The sequence below is a fragment of the Engystomops pustulosus genome, chromosome 4, assembly GCF_040894005.1.
Source record: "Engystomops pustulosus chromosome 4, aEngPut4.maternal, whole genome shotgun sequence".
In the NCBI taxonomy this organism is placed as follows: Eukaryota; Metazoa; Chordata; class Amphibia; order Anura; family Leptodactylidae; genus Engystomops; species Engystomops pustulosus.
Genome location: NC_092414.1, coordinates 144,691,694 through 144,705,929, shown reverse-complemented (window position 1 = coordinate 144,705,929; position 14,236 = coordinate 144,691,694). Strand labels below are relative to the sequence as shown.

General features: G+C 40.0%; 1 protein-coding gene across 4 annotated transcripts in view; it reads right to left on the bottom strand.

Annotated features, from left to right (window-relative positions):
* Positions 1 to 14,236, bottom strand: part of CSNK1G1 (casein kinase 1 gamma 1) — a 51,742-nt gene that overhangs the window by 11,396 nt on the left and 26,110 nt on the right. For all 4 annotated transcript variants that reach the window (XM_072147930.1, XM_072147928.1, XM_072147931.1 and 1 more), the window contains exons 5-10: positions 13,008 to 13,159; positions 10,513 to 10,747; positions 4,685 to 4,770; positions 3,787 to 3,871; positions 1,854 to 2,002; positions 206 to 313 (exon numbers count right to left, since the gene is read on the bottom strand). In XM_072147930.1, coding sequence (XP_072004031.1) covers positions 206 to 313; positions 1,854 to 2,002; positions 3,787 to 3,871; positions 4,685 to 4,770; positions 10,513 to 10,747; positions 13,008 to 13,159 — 815 coding nt within the window. The remainder of the gene's footprint in view (positions 1 to 205; positions 314 to 1,853; positions 2,003 to 3,786; positions 3,872 to 4,684; positions 4,771 to 10,512; positions 10,748 to 13,007; positions 13,160 to 14,236) is intronic.

The window sequence follows — 14,236 nt, the reverse complement described above, 5'->3', positions numbered from 1 at the left end:
AAACAGAAGAAATGCACCAAATGAAAAGGGCATAATGTTTCTAGTATTTCATAAGAAAAAACACACACAAGGAAAAACATTGCTAAACAAAAAGCAATTTATCATTTAAAAAAATTATAGCATTAATAAGAGGAGTTAATATGAGGTCATTGGCGCTCACAGATACTATAGCAAAAAGCGGCCCTAGTCTAACAAAGTATCTCACCTGATTTCTCAGGGGCTGGCTCTGTGACGGCCGCTCCCGATGGGCATGGCTGTCCCTTGTTATCGCAGAGGTTCCCGAATCTACATGGACGGATCCAACAGGAGTAGGCTAGAAAATTTAGAATTCGTAATTAATGCCTTGCCATAGTGGGAAGATGTAAATGTACAACTGTATTAAATAGTAAAACAGACAATTCATAAAAACAATACAACTCTGTTCACACACTACTTTCACAAACCTAGCAGAAAGGCCGTGTATGGAGAATTTACTACCACATCACTAATACAAGGAGTGAACTGAAGTAACAGGCCATGCATACACTTTCATTAGGGAACATCCTCAAAGTAGTACAACATTCTATATTATTCTCTACACCTGTGGTAAAAAAAACACGTACCGTATATACTCGAGTATAAGCCGACCCGAGTATAAGCCGAGGCCCCTAATTTGCCACAAAATACTGGGAAAACCTATTGACTCGAGTATAAGCAGAGGGTGGGAAATGCATTGGTCACAGCCCCTGCCCCAGTGTATATAGCCAGCCAGCCCCTGCCCCAGTGTATATAGCCAGCCAGCCCCTGCCCCAGTGTATATAGCCAGCCAGCCCCTGCCCCAGTGTATATAGCCAGCCAGCCCCTGCCCCAGTGTATATAGCCAGCCAGCCCCTGCCCCAGTGTATATAGCCAGCCAGCCCCTGCCCCAGTGTATATAGCCAGCCAGCCCCTGCCCCAGTGTATATAGCCAGCCAGCCCCTGCCCCAGTGTATATAGCCAGCCAGCCCCTGCCCCAGTGTATATAGCCAGCCAGCCCCTGCCCCAGTGTATATAGCCAGCCAGCCCCTGCCCCAGTGTATATAGCCTGCCAGCCCCTGCCCCAGTGTATATAGCCTGCCAGCCCCTGCCCCAGTGTATATAGCCTGCCAGCCCCTGCCCCAGTGTATATAGCCTGCCAGCCCCTGCCCCAGTGTATATAGCCTGCCAGCCGCTGCCGGACAGATCGCACAGAAGATAAACAGGGGTCGCCGTAAAGGTGAGTTTAGATATATTTATTTTTTTGACTCGAGTATAAGCCGAGTTTGGGTTTTTTAGCACAATTTTTGTGCTGAAAAACTAGGCTTATACTCGAGTATATAAGGTACATAGGCATTCTAATTTCTAATTAAATTCAATAGCGATTACAGTAATCTCTTTTTTTTTTTGCATCAGACAAAACAGATTTGGACAAATTGAAATAAACCATCAAAATCATAAACTAAGGACACTTACTCACAGATCCAGGCACTGACTGTTGTATTATTTCTATATTTGTTATCCATAGCCTCCTTCCTTCTAATATAAACTTTTAACATTATGCTAATCAGTCAGAAGGGCTCCAAAGGGCATTAACAGAGCCCCTACATGGTGCAGCTTTACATGTGCTGAGCATTCCTCTGCAGCGAGATAACACAGAAACCCCCCCCCAGGAGTGCCTCAGACTCATTAGCATAATTTGAAAAGTTGATATTCGAAGGCCATGGATAACAAATTTAAGAAGATTTCCACATTCACAGTGCCTGGATCAATGAGTAAGTGCAACTGGTTTATCATGATGGATTTTGATGTTGGATTGAATATGAATGTTATGGGGGAAAAAAAACCCAGCAACTTACAATTGGCCTGCCAACCCAGTCGTAAACATAATCAAAAGTGTATCCTTTCCGTTCAAAAAGTTCCGAGAACAATGTCCGCAAATAATCATAATCTGGCTTCTCAAAGAAATCCAACCTTCTTACATATCTTAAGTAAGTTGCCATTTCCTCTGAAGAAAACAAAAACAAATTAAAATACATGGTTTACATAATGGAACAATATCATCATCATAGTCATCATCTGTGCCAACATCCCAATCAATACATACAGATATGTCTTGTCTAACATTTACAATTAGGTCTTGATATTGTTGCCACTACACTAGAGCAGTGTTCCCCAAGACCGGCCCATGGAACACCTGGTTCCAGGCCGCGCTGGACCTCTGTAAAAACAAACAAAAGAAAATATACTCACCTTCCCCATTCCCCTGCAGCAGTCTTCTCTCCCATTACTTAATTTCCATGTAAAGGCACTGTTCTGTTGACGGTGAGCGAAGAGAAGACTGCTGCAGGGGAACAGGGAAGGTGAGTATTTTTTTTGTTTTTAGTTCAGCTGGGATAGTAGAAGGTGGGGGGGGGCTTCTTCAGGAACTGGACAATATAAGCTAGGCACACAGGGAGTTATGTGGGGCATGCAAACTTACATTTTTGGCTATGAAACAGAAACCAGACTGTATCCCCCCCCCCCCCCCCCACCTACGGGTCCGTGGAGAAAATATATGTTTACAGCCGGTCCCTGGGCAAAGAAAGGTTGGGGACCACTGCACTAGAGGGCTCCATAAATATAACATGTGGGAGGGGAAACATCAAAGTGATTCATTTTAGCCTAATAGAGGTTTCATCCTGGGTGTCCTGGGAGCCCCGAATAGCTTCAAGCTCTGCTTTAAGGACTTTTTCCCCTCTGTACCTCACACAAGAAGGTACATTTAATTTCCTCAGAACCTACAGCTGCATCATATATACAGTTGATAAATGTAGCTGTACAAAGTTTATAAAGTGCCATTTTGAAAAAGGGGTAAGCTATACTACACATAGTGGTATAATATATATTAAAAACAGCACCCAACTTTCTTAGATATTTGCCCTTCATAGGCTACACACACACAAATATTTTCGCCAGTGTGCCATCCGTATTTGCCGTTCAGTTTATAGGTAATACAATCATGTGACAATCATTTTCCAGCCTTCGGTTTTTCAAATAACAGATGACAAATGGACTAGCAACAGATTACACCCCGATGAGAGAGGAATCTGTTTTCGGCCAGAGTAGAGTGCACGTTGCTGTGCAGGCATCGTCTCTCACTACAAAACATTGCACCTAGCCAATATGGTCACGTTGCAAGCTGTAGTCCGACCCTGCTAGATTTTTGCACTAGAAGGAAATCTAGCATGTATGAACCACAGACACCTAAGCACTTTGACTGTGGTAATAATCTCGTGTGTGTTATCAATGGCCTTCTTCCTTCTAAAATTAACTTTTAAAATTAGGCTAATGTGCCAGAAGAGCTCTGTGGGAGTTACAAAAGCTCATCAGTGCAGCAGATTCATAGATTGTTACACTGTGAAAGGACAATTCTGTCCTTCCCACCGTGTGCTGAAACTTCCTTTGATTACATCAGGCAGAGGGCGGGGGTGCTGAGTAGATGCGGAGGGGGAGACCGTGTAACAGCCTGTGAACTTAAAGCCCAGAGAGGCTCTGGTAACACTCTGCAGAATTCTTATGGCTTATAAGCATAGGTTTAAAAGTTGATTTTAGAAGGAGGGTGGTGATGGATAACAAATATTATTATTGTTATAGTGGTTATTACAGATTACCACAGCCAAATTACCTGGATCTATGAGTAAGTATCCCAGGTTTATCATTCTTGATTTTGTTGGTAGATTTCCTTACATGTCATGTGGTCCAAAATTATTCCTTAGCCCTAAGTCATATTACTGAGTCAAATGTTCTTACCAGGGAAATTCTCGCAGAGGACTTCTACAGGAGTGTTCCGTTTTGTATCCCCAATCTTCTGGTAACGCTCTTTAAGCGTGTCTGCCTGTAAGTGTGACAGCAACAGCAATAATAAGTGAATGCAAAAAAAGATCACACAAAGGATACTCAACTTACTACACAATATAAATTAAAATAATTTAAAAAAATGTTCCAGATGCACATTAATGGCTAAAACGTATAAACTTGATACCACAAATAAAATACAGCGGGTTGTATAACTGTGTCCCACTACATCATGAGCAAACATGTAAATATGAAATAAGCTTATATAAATTAGGAGATCCTAAAATACATGTGTTTTTTTTCTTAAACACACACACACAAAATAGCTGGGAGGAGCACAGTGACCATTTATTTTAGGCTGTTACATTTCACTTCTAAGAACGCATGGAACAATTCTGGCTGCCTTTGACTACATGAATAGAAATTGGAGTGTTGCCATAAGCTGACATTTAAGCATGTAGAACCTGCCACGGTCATAAAGCAACCATACTATACCACCTGTCCAGTGAAAACACATTGGAGGTCATCGAGGACTAGCTGCTCCAATGATCTTGGGTGATCTTGAGTTTATCCTGACGGTCCCATCTTTGAGACCCCACCACTCAGCAAGTTAGCATTGTGCTCGACTTGCCATCACTGGACAACCACAACCAATTTAATGAGCCATTCACAGTTTCAAGAATAGTCTGTACTTGGACATGCATGGCTTAATCTTTGGAGACAAGCATATGCTACTGGCCGGATCAACCAACCAGGCACACAGAATATTGTATGATCTTATCATAATACTAACATTTAGTAAAAATGCTCAAAAAAAAAAAAAAAAAAGAAGGAAGGAAGAAGAAGATCTTACCTTTAGACCTTGCCACGGAAGGCTGCCTCGTAAGAAATACATAAACATATGTCCCAGTGCCTCCAGATCATCTCTTCGACTTTGCTCTTAGGAAATGAAAATGAAATGAATACACCTTAATGTTGTCTTCATCAACAGATTCCAAGTATTACATGACACTGGGTTATTTAAAGGACAGCTTAACTTTACCAATTGTCATCTACACAATTGTTTTATGAAATTCTGGCTAAACTTTGGTTTACAGTTATTCATATTCATAACATTGAAGTATGCTACATTTTCCTCTCTCCGTACACCATAGAGAGCTGTGATAAAGATGACTGACAAAGTGTCTAATGACTAAAAGGGAACCTATCATCAGATTTTCACCGTTAAGCCTCATAACAGGATCCCATAGAAGTTTTTTTTTTTTACAGTTTCCAGTTCAATTTTTATTATAGAAATCCATAGATCATATCTTTAATCAAATTTTAAAAACTTAGTTGCCAACAGACAACAGTGACAAGAGGCATGTTTTCTCTTCAGCCAAGTCACTGTATAACTTGGCAAACGTCTCCATTCCCCCCTCCCTCACGCAGCTACGGGAGGGTGGAATGAGGGAGCCATTGGCCTAATTTAACAGTGACTCGACTGAGATGGGGTAATGAGGGAGCCGAGGGAGACATTGGCTGAATCACGCAGAAAACACAGCAATTGTGACACTTAGTATACTGGCAACTAATTTAAAAACGGATCTTATCTAGATATGTAAAGTCTTTCAGATACAATGCACACTACAGAAAAAAAAAGGCTTGCTTCTATTAATTCTTGCTTCTAGACCTCTCTATACAAATTGAACCCGGCAGTGAGGGTGCTGTAGCTTACCAGGAGAGTACAAGTTATTTTACTGGACAACCCCTTTAATTCTTCTTAGTCTGCTTACTGAGGAAAGCTGTCGGCAGGCGTGGGTCTGGAGTCTTTTGAGATCCCTGCCGTTTCTCCTGCACAGATCATGGAGAAGGCACAAGGTCTTAGGCCAGTGAAGGCGAACCTTTTAGAGCCTGAGTGCCCAAACTTAAATCAAAAGCCACTTATTTATTGGAAAGTGCCACCACAGCAATTTAAGCAGTAATGCATTTCTCCTTGTTCATTGACAACTTTCAATCGTTCAGCCTCCCAAGGACACCAACGCAGTTGAAAAGATGAGGGCAAATTCATCTATCATTGTAGGAAGATTCTGCAGGTAGATTCTTTGAGTCCTGTCTGGTGAACTTCATTCTGGGGTGATGGCCTGGGTGCCCAAAGAGAGGGCTCCGAGTGCCGCCTCTGGCACCAGTGCCATAGGTTCGCCACCACTGTTTTAGGCTGTCAGACACTGCCAGAGACCCTAGCGATGAGGCAGAAGAGGTATATTATTGCTTCTGCCTTCTCCTTCTCACTGCATAGTGCTACTTCAGCAAAATACAGTGAAAAAAGGAGAAGTGATAATAAACTGTTTACACCTTTACAGATTTCAATGCATAGTGCTGAAGAAGCGCTATGCAGTGAAGATCGGAGCCCGCAATGACCACTTAATCGCCAGGTCTGCCAGGTGTCAGAGCTGCTGAGTCTGATCAGACCTAGTAGAGCTCTGAACAGACAGCTTCCCCCTGTAACTGGGGCCCTTACAGATGCACCAGTTACAGGAGGAAAATAAAATATAAAAAAAAACAAAAAAACAAAAAACAAACAATATTTCCTAATAAGATAAAAACAATATGGCCAGTCGCCATATTAACAGATGCGGAAAATCCCCATACACTGTAGTATGCCAGTATATGGTAGGATCAGACAACCTAGGCTTAAAAGTACCTTAGGGGATCTGAAATTTAAAAAAAAAAATAAAATTTTAAATCAACCCCTCCTTCCCTAGAACTGATAAAAATAAACAGTAAAAATCAAACATTTTGTTAAGACATTTTGGGACCTATCAAAACATAATAAAAGGTTATACCCAGTATTTCACGTCGTAACAGAAAATAGAGCCCAGAGTAGACAATGCCAATTTATTTTTTTAGATTTTGCAACATATAAAAAAAAAAATAATAATAATAAAAGGTGATAAAAAGGCTGTAAAAATCCTCAAAAAGGTAGTATTGAAAATGTCATCTCATCTCGCAAAATAAGGACACTACACACAGCTCTGTACACGGAAGTATAAAAAAATAAATTAGATCCATTTTTGTAAATCAGTAAAACTCCAAGCCCACAAGAAAAATGTATTTTATCAATTTTTAATGCATTTTTTTCCCCACTTCCCAGTACAGGGCATGGAATATTAAATACTGTCACTATAAATTGCAATTTGTTACACAGAAAACAAGCCCTCATACAGCTCTTTACATGGAAAAATAAAAAGTTATAGATTTTGAAGGTGGGGAGAGAAAAATGCAAAAGCAAATAGGTTCTGGTGGTTAAGGGGTTAAAAAATTTTTTATTTGTACCCAACCTGTGTGTCAAATTTAAAAAAAAACACAGCTGCAAAAATGCTGCGGTCATTAAAGCGTTTTAAGGCCTGGTCCAGAAAGGGGTTAAGCAATGCTGCTGTAAACAAAATGAAGCCAGGTTCATGGACTGTAAACGAGTTTATTTCCTTACTATAAGATCCTCTTGTTTTCATACGCTAGATCAATAACCATAAAACTTAGTCATACATCAAAGTATAAAGTTACAATGTTTTTTCTTTTCAAAAAAGCCTATGAAGCATTTCCTTCCTAGAAGAGTAATGTGCACAGCGGATTCTGCCAGCAATAATCAGGACGTTATTTGTGAGTGTCTTTACATGCCTTGGTAAGAGAACATTTTCAATGGAGCAGCATTATATGGATTCATCTATGTAAATGCAAATGTTTCCACTGAAATAGCGAGGGAGTGTAGGTGAGAATTAAGCAGAGTATTGTAAGAGCATTGATATAATAACATTTTACACTGTAGTTGCCATAGAAATCATGCTATTATGCAATGTTCCTCTACAGAGTCTGTCAAACAGCTAGCAACAGAGAATAATAAGAGGTTTAACAATGCATTCTCTATAGCCAACAGCCAATCCCAACCATGCACTGTAATCAATGGTGAACACATACTTATTAAATGCCTGTCATTCGACTTCTAACACTGCAAAGAAGCCATCATAGAGGAATGACTAGCTCCAATGAGAAAGTAAAAACTGTATAGGACTACAACTCTCCTCTCTCTCTCAGAAGAACTGTCATGTTCATCACCTGGGGTCCAGCTGAAATTATGAACACCGGAACAATCACTGTATACAAACCCAGAAGTATGTGCAGTGCCCATGTCCGCTTACTGCAGCTCAGCTCCCATTCCCTGGAACCAACCCAATGCATATAAACATTACCTACATGGCACCTGCTGTTGTAAAAAGCATGACTTTAAAACACATCTACCAGCTCCTAAAGGTAATAACTTTATTACACATTATGATTTCATAATTTATGCAAATTAACCCTCTTTCTATGTTGGTTATTGCTGCCGCTTTAAAAAGGGACAACCATGAACCACAGAAAGAAAACGTCTGTCCCTACATGCAAGTCAAAGACCCTGGTATCAAAAAATATAATTTACATCAATATATATAGCTAGAAAACAGGATAGACAAGTCTGAAAATCATATTAAGTGCCCTTCACAATGCTCTATGTACTTACGGGGTAATTTGGGAAGGGATAGACTCCCTTTAAATCAAACAATATACACTTTGTGAAAATTAAGTCCCTGGTGACAGGTTTTCTTTAAGGACAGGTTGTAAAAACTCTCTGCAGCTGTATTGCAAATATGTCCGTCTTTCTGTTTTCTCTAAGCATTTGCATTACAATATAATTGTGTCTTAACTTACCTTGCACCCTGACATAATCATCTGTGTAGTCCCAGGGGTTGGGCTTTGGTATGGATCCATTTAAAAAAACAACATGCAACTTGTCTGTGCTGCCTACTCCTTAGCTCACAGCCCTCAAAAGGGAGAGGGAGGAGCTGCACAGGAGCACAAAGCTGGGGGCTGAGAGCTGAGCAGTCTGCAGTACAGACAAGTCACATGTTTTTTTTAAATGTATCCAAACCAAAGCCCAACCCCTAGGACTACACAGAGGATTCTGTCACGGTGCAAGGTAAGTTAAAGCACACAATTATACTCAAATGCAAAATGCTTAGAAAAGGCAGAAAGATATATGTGCAATGCAGCTGTAATGGACTCCAGCAACCCGTCTTTAAAGAAAAATGAGGTTCCTGGTGAAAGGTTCCCTTGAAGCATCAAACATTTTATCCAATCATAAAGCTAGATAGGGCAATACCAAAAGAAACCTTTCAGGCTAATTGTGGATAGAAGATGGTCATAACAGAGCGCTTTTCCAGCTAATATCCGATGATAAATGATGTATGAAGGGTGGAGGATGTCCCGCTATACCAAATACAGCTATTGATCTTACATAGTTATTACTTGGGAAGATTACGTACAGCTTATATTACACTTCCTTACATATATCAACAATCATTCACATCATACCATAGAATTTTAATAGAACACAGGTTATTAGGAAAGTTTTCTACTTAAGTTTATTCCATTCATGGGGCTTAGTTGGTGGCCGCACACATGTGCCTACAGTCACAGCTTTTAGCCACTTACTAGAGCAACCTAATGGCCTGCCTAGTCCTGAGGCAGCAGGCATACCCTATACGACTGCATAGGAGACTTGTCTTCACCTCATTACTTCTCACCTTGTAACCGCGGGACTGGGTTGCCTGAATAACATTTTAAAAGGTGGCACTGTAGACAAATCCATTAGCCATCAAGAAAAAACAATTTCCTCTACTGCCGCAGCAGCCACAGTGTCTGTAATTCAAGGACCAAACAAAGCTATGAAAAACCCTGCCAAATTTCCATACACCAACAATATATACCATTTATCAATCTGCTCAAGAACACAGGCATCTTGCTATATAGTGGCACCATCACTTATTATAATATTACATAAATTACTATGGATTTTGCAGCAAAACTTATGTGGTACATGCAGACCTTGAAGTTAAATCAATGTGCCTCCAAATACTCAAGTCTACTGCAAACCAGACTTTCTTAATTTGTAAAAGGTACCACAGTATCCCAAGTATAACCCTTCCCCCCAATGATAAGCAGTTTAAATATCATCTTGTTCCATTTCTGTAGTCTTCAAAATGTGCCGTGGTGTTACTAGCTGGTGAAGTATTGCAGGCCTGCCCCTATTAAGTGAATGGAACAAAGCTGTAAACCCCCCACAGAGTTTGGAAAGGGGAGTACAGAGTTTATTATTTTTATTTGCTGGGCATGGGACTGACCATATACTGGCTGGCTTTCTGGCTATATACAGGGGACTGGCTAGCTGTATACTGGGGGGAGGCAAAGACCAATGAATTTTCACCCTAGGCTTACACACGAGTCAAATCGGTCTTCCCAGTTTTTTGTGGTAAAATTAGGGGGCTCTGTTCCATTCAGCTCTATGGAGCTGACCGAGAATGCCAAGGGCCATACTCTGCAGTCTTCGTCAGTGCCTTTGTTATGACAGGGGTACAATGGACCACCATTCTTGAGATCCGTGGGGGTCCCAAGACCCCCACTGATCAGCAAATTAGGCCCCATACTGTGGAAAGGACCTAACTTGCTACGTCTGGGAAACCCCATTAAGGAATTAGACTACGACTACTGAATAAGCTGCTTATCTCAAAATAAGAATAATAAGAATTATAATTATACTATATCTATTTCTATTGCTCTATAGAAAAAAAAATAAAAAAATGTGAAGTGCACATCAGACAATGATCATACCTTTTCCTAAATGAGTGTTTATGGACATGTATCTGGCCGTTCCAGTTAAACTCTTATGTTCCCGATAAGGTATGTGCTTTTTGGTTTCCGGGTCTATGTATTCCTTGGCCAGTCCAAAGTCAATGATGTGGATGACATGTTCTTTCTTATTCCCTTGGCGACCAATTAAGAAATTCTCTGGCTTTACATCTCTGTAAATGAGGTTCTTAGAGTGAACATATTCCATCCTTGATATCTAAAGAATATATAAAAAGATAATGCAATTATAAAAACAAGAGTAGGTTTAAAAAATACATTACTTTCAGTAGTTTTTACTACTGGTTTTAGCTTACAAGTAATGATGTAGAATACAATTGCACAAAATCAGTACAGGCAGTCCCCGGGTTACATACAAGATAGGGTCTGGCGGTTTGTTCTTAAGTTGAATTTGTATGTAAGTCGAAACTGTATATTTTATAATGGAAGTTCTAGACATTTTTTTTTCTTTTGCCCCAGTGACAATTGGAGTTTCAAAATTTTTGGTGTAATTGGACCAAGAATTATCAATAAACCTTCATTACAGACATCTTACAGCTGATCATTGCAGTCTGGGACTATAGTAAAGCATCCAGAGAGCTTCACCAGAGGTCACATGGGGCAGAGGGGTCCGTCTGTAACTATGGGTTGTCTGTAAGTCGGGTGTCCTTAAGTAGGGGACCGCCTGTATTCGGGTCAGAACACAGAAAAGGTAGATATTTTCCCATTATACTTCTGTGTAGTCTCCACACTGGGATTGGGTTAACAATCACCAATGTAAAAACAGTGACGTGTGAGTAAATTTTCCATTTTCAAGCCAGTGCTTCTATTAAACAAAAAAACAACAAAACAAAAACAAACACTTCAGAAGTCCTGTCATGCCTCCTTAGCCACATACACAATATGAGCAATATCATTGTGTCTATAGTTTTAAGATTTCTGGAAATGCTCAAATCTTTTTTTCCTCTGAAAGATGAGAATCTCTTCTGCCTTTAGGTGCCTGATTCTATAAACTCCTCAAGGCAATTTTATTACATTGGGGTAAATGGATGCTTTAAGAAAATATAGGTTTTAGTTTGAGTTTAGTATACAGGCAGTCCCCGGGTTACGTACAAGATAGGTTCTGCAGGTTTGCTCTTAAGTTGAATTTGTATGCAAGTCGCAACTGCGACTTCTATAATGGTAGCTCCAGACAAATATTTTTTGGTCTCTGTGACAATTGGATCTTAAAAAATGTTGGATTGTCATAAGAACCAGGATTAAAAATAAAGCTTAATTGCAGACATGTTTGATAACTATTATAGCTGTTTGTTGTAGCCTAGGGCTAAAGTACAGTAAATTACTAACATCCAGAGGTCCGTTTGTAACTAGGGGTCGACTGTAAGTCGGGTGTTCTTAAGTAGGGGCCCGTCTGTAATTCTTTACGTAGAGATTTCTGTATTTGTTCATGTCAAAACTGCAAAGCTGGAAACCACGACCATGTGCGAGCCAATAGAAATTAATTTGCCTGTGTGCTATCTGATCAACAAACAAATAGCCTAAAGGGGGTTTTTATCAATGCCGCCTGTCCATTGACTTGAGCCCCGCACCAGCTGATGTCTAAAGTCTCTCTGCATTGCTGCAGTTTCTTCAGCTCACAGAGATCGTAGGAGCAGGACCAGGTTTGTCAACTTTTAACTAGCCTATGTGCACGTAAAAGACAAGAAGCAGCGCACAGAAAAGAAAAGGTGTTTGGGGGGGGGGGGGGGGGCGTGGAGTAGCCTTTGACCCCGGAACTGTACGAGATTACTCCACGTCCCCAGTAGCCTGCATATTTAAGGATTAAAAAAAAATTTATTTCTGCAACAGCTGCATCCAAGAGTTTGTGAAAAACGTGATGTAGTTGCTGCCCGGACGGGAAATCTCTCCCTCCTTCATGGTGGCTTTCCTTTAATGAGAAGCTTTAATTGAAAATCTCCTGGTATCAGACCTCTTGTAGGGCAATTCTCAAATTTGTTGTAGGCTTATGATAACTACCTTTAAAAATTAAAAAAATATTTAATGGATAATAAAAGACGGAGTATCCACTGTTACGTAATTATTTCAGCTTCTTAAATGATTCCATTGAGTGCAGACATGTGCATTCACACAAGCATTAGATGATCACTGCTCTACTAGTTATTTTTAAAGCACAAGTCCTCAATTAATTGGAATATTTTAAGAGGCCGCCATAAAAATGAAGCTTTATGTCATTGGCGGACTCCAGTGAATAATGGCCAAACGCTGTCAGTTTTTTCAAAAACTTTAAATGGACGGCACAAAGTTACACTAAATGCAATACGTTCTTGTCTTGTACAGTGGTTAGCACATTTCATGAATTTCATTAATGGCAACGTAAACTGTCAAAAAGGGACAAAGCCTAGGGAAATACAATTCAGGTGATTTTAAAGAAAAAAAAGATGCAAAGGGGATGTTAGTGACCATATAAAAGGTATGCTTACCAGCTGAATAGCTATCATTAGCACAGTTTTCAAGGTGAAAGTTCTGTCGCACAGGTCAAACAAGTCTTCTAAGCTTGGACCTAGAAGCTCCAGTACCATGGCATTGTACTTTCCACATGGGCCAAAGTAGAAAACTTGGGGAAGCCCATCAGCTGGAAAAGAGAAGTATAATGGGAATTAAAAAAAACTATTAGCACAAGAACACATTTCTTATTTCCATACAAAAGAAGAAAAGAAGCAGGATATTAATAACGGATGGGGAAAAAAAAAATAAGTGTAGATGATATAGTGTAGATGAAAAATCATTGTCACACAGTAAAACCTACAGGAAAGTCTATTGCACCTAGACCTCACTATGATGCAAGGACTCGCTCCCTGGGTGCATGGTCCATTTATTACAAAGAGCACAGTCTTGTGGTGCCTACCTCCTTTCTCTCTTAGGTCAGAGCCGAGCTCCAAATGCTCAAATCTGCATACTTATGATATTTCCTAAGAGGGAGGTAAAAATAAAAAAATTTCCATGTACAGGATGTTGTGCATGGTAAATCTATATTTAAGTCCTTGTGCCACCATTTCTCTGTTCCTGCAGTCACTATGTACTGCCTTGCAGCCACGACATGTCTGCACCTGACTGCTGCAGGCTATTACCTCTCCACCATCTGACTGACTACAATCATTTGTGCATGCACAGCTTGCAATCACTGCAGGCCAGTAAACCAGAAACTGTGGGGTTCTTTGAATGAATAGGTATGGAAAATCTATTAATTTCTATTTAAAGCTCTTAGTCCTGTGACTATGCAAAAGGGAGAAAAAAAAAAAAGTCAGGCAGTAATCACTCAATAAAACAAAAAGGAAAAAGTATGGAGCGTTAAATATGCATTAAATATACATCTAAACTGCTGAATCTATATAGTCACATAGATACGCCACCATATGGGCAGCATCTACCTAATTGTTCATGAACTGCTGAGAAAACACATTGAATAAAAAATAAAGTTTTTAACCAAAATATTATTCTCCTTATAACCAAAGACTTTATTAGCCATAGCTGAATAAAATGTCTGTGAAACTGTGTGCAGTCAAATTTATTTTACCTTGGAGGGTCATGTCATGTGGGTAATACCATAGGATACGGAGTAACCACTTCATCCCAAATACCAATAGTCAAGAAAAAGTAGCGGTCTGCGGCACTCATGGAAACCACAATGGTATTGTGCAAAGAAAGCTTG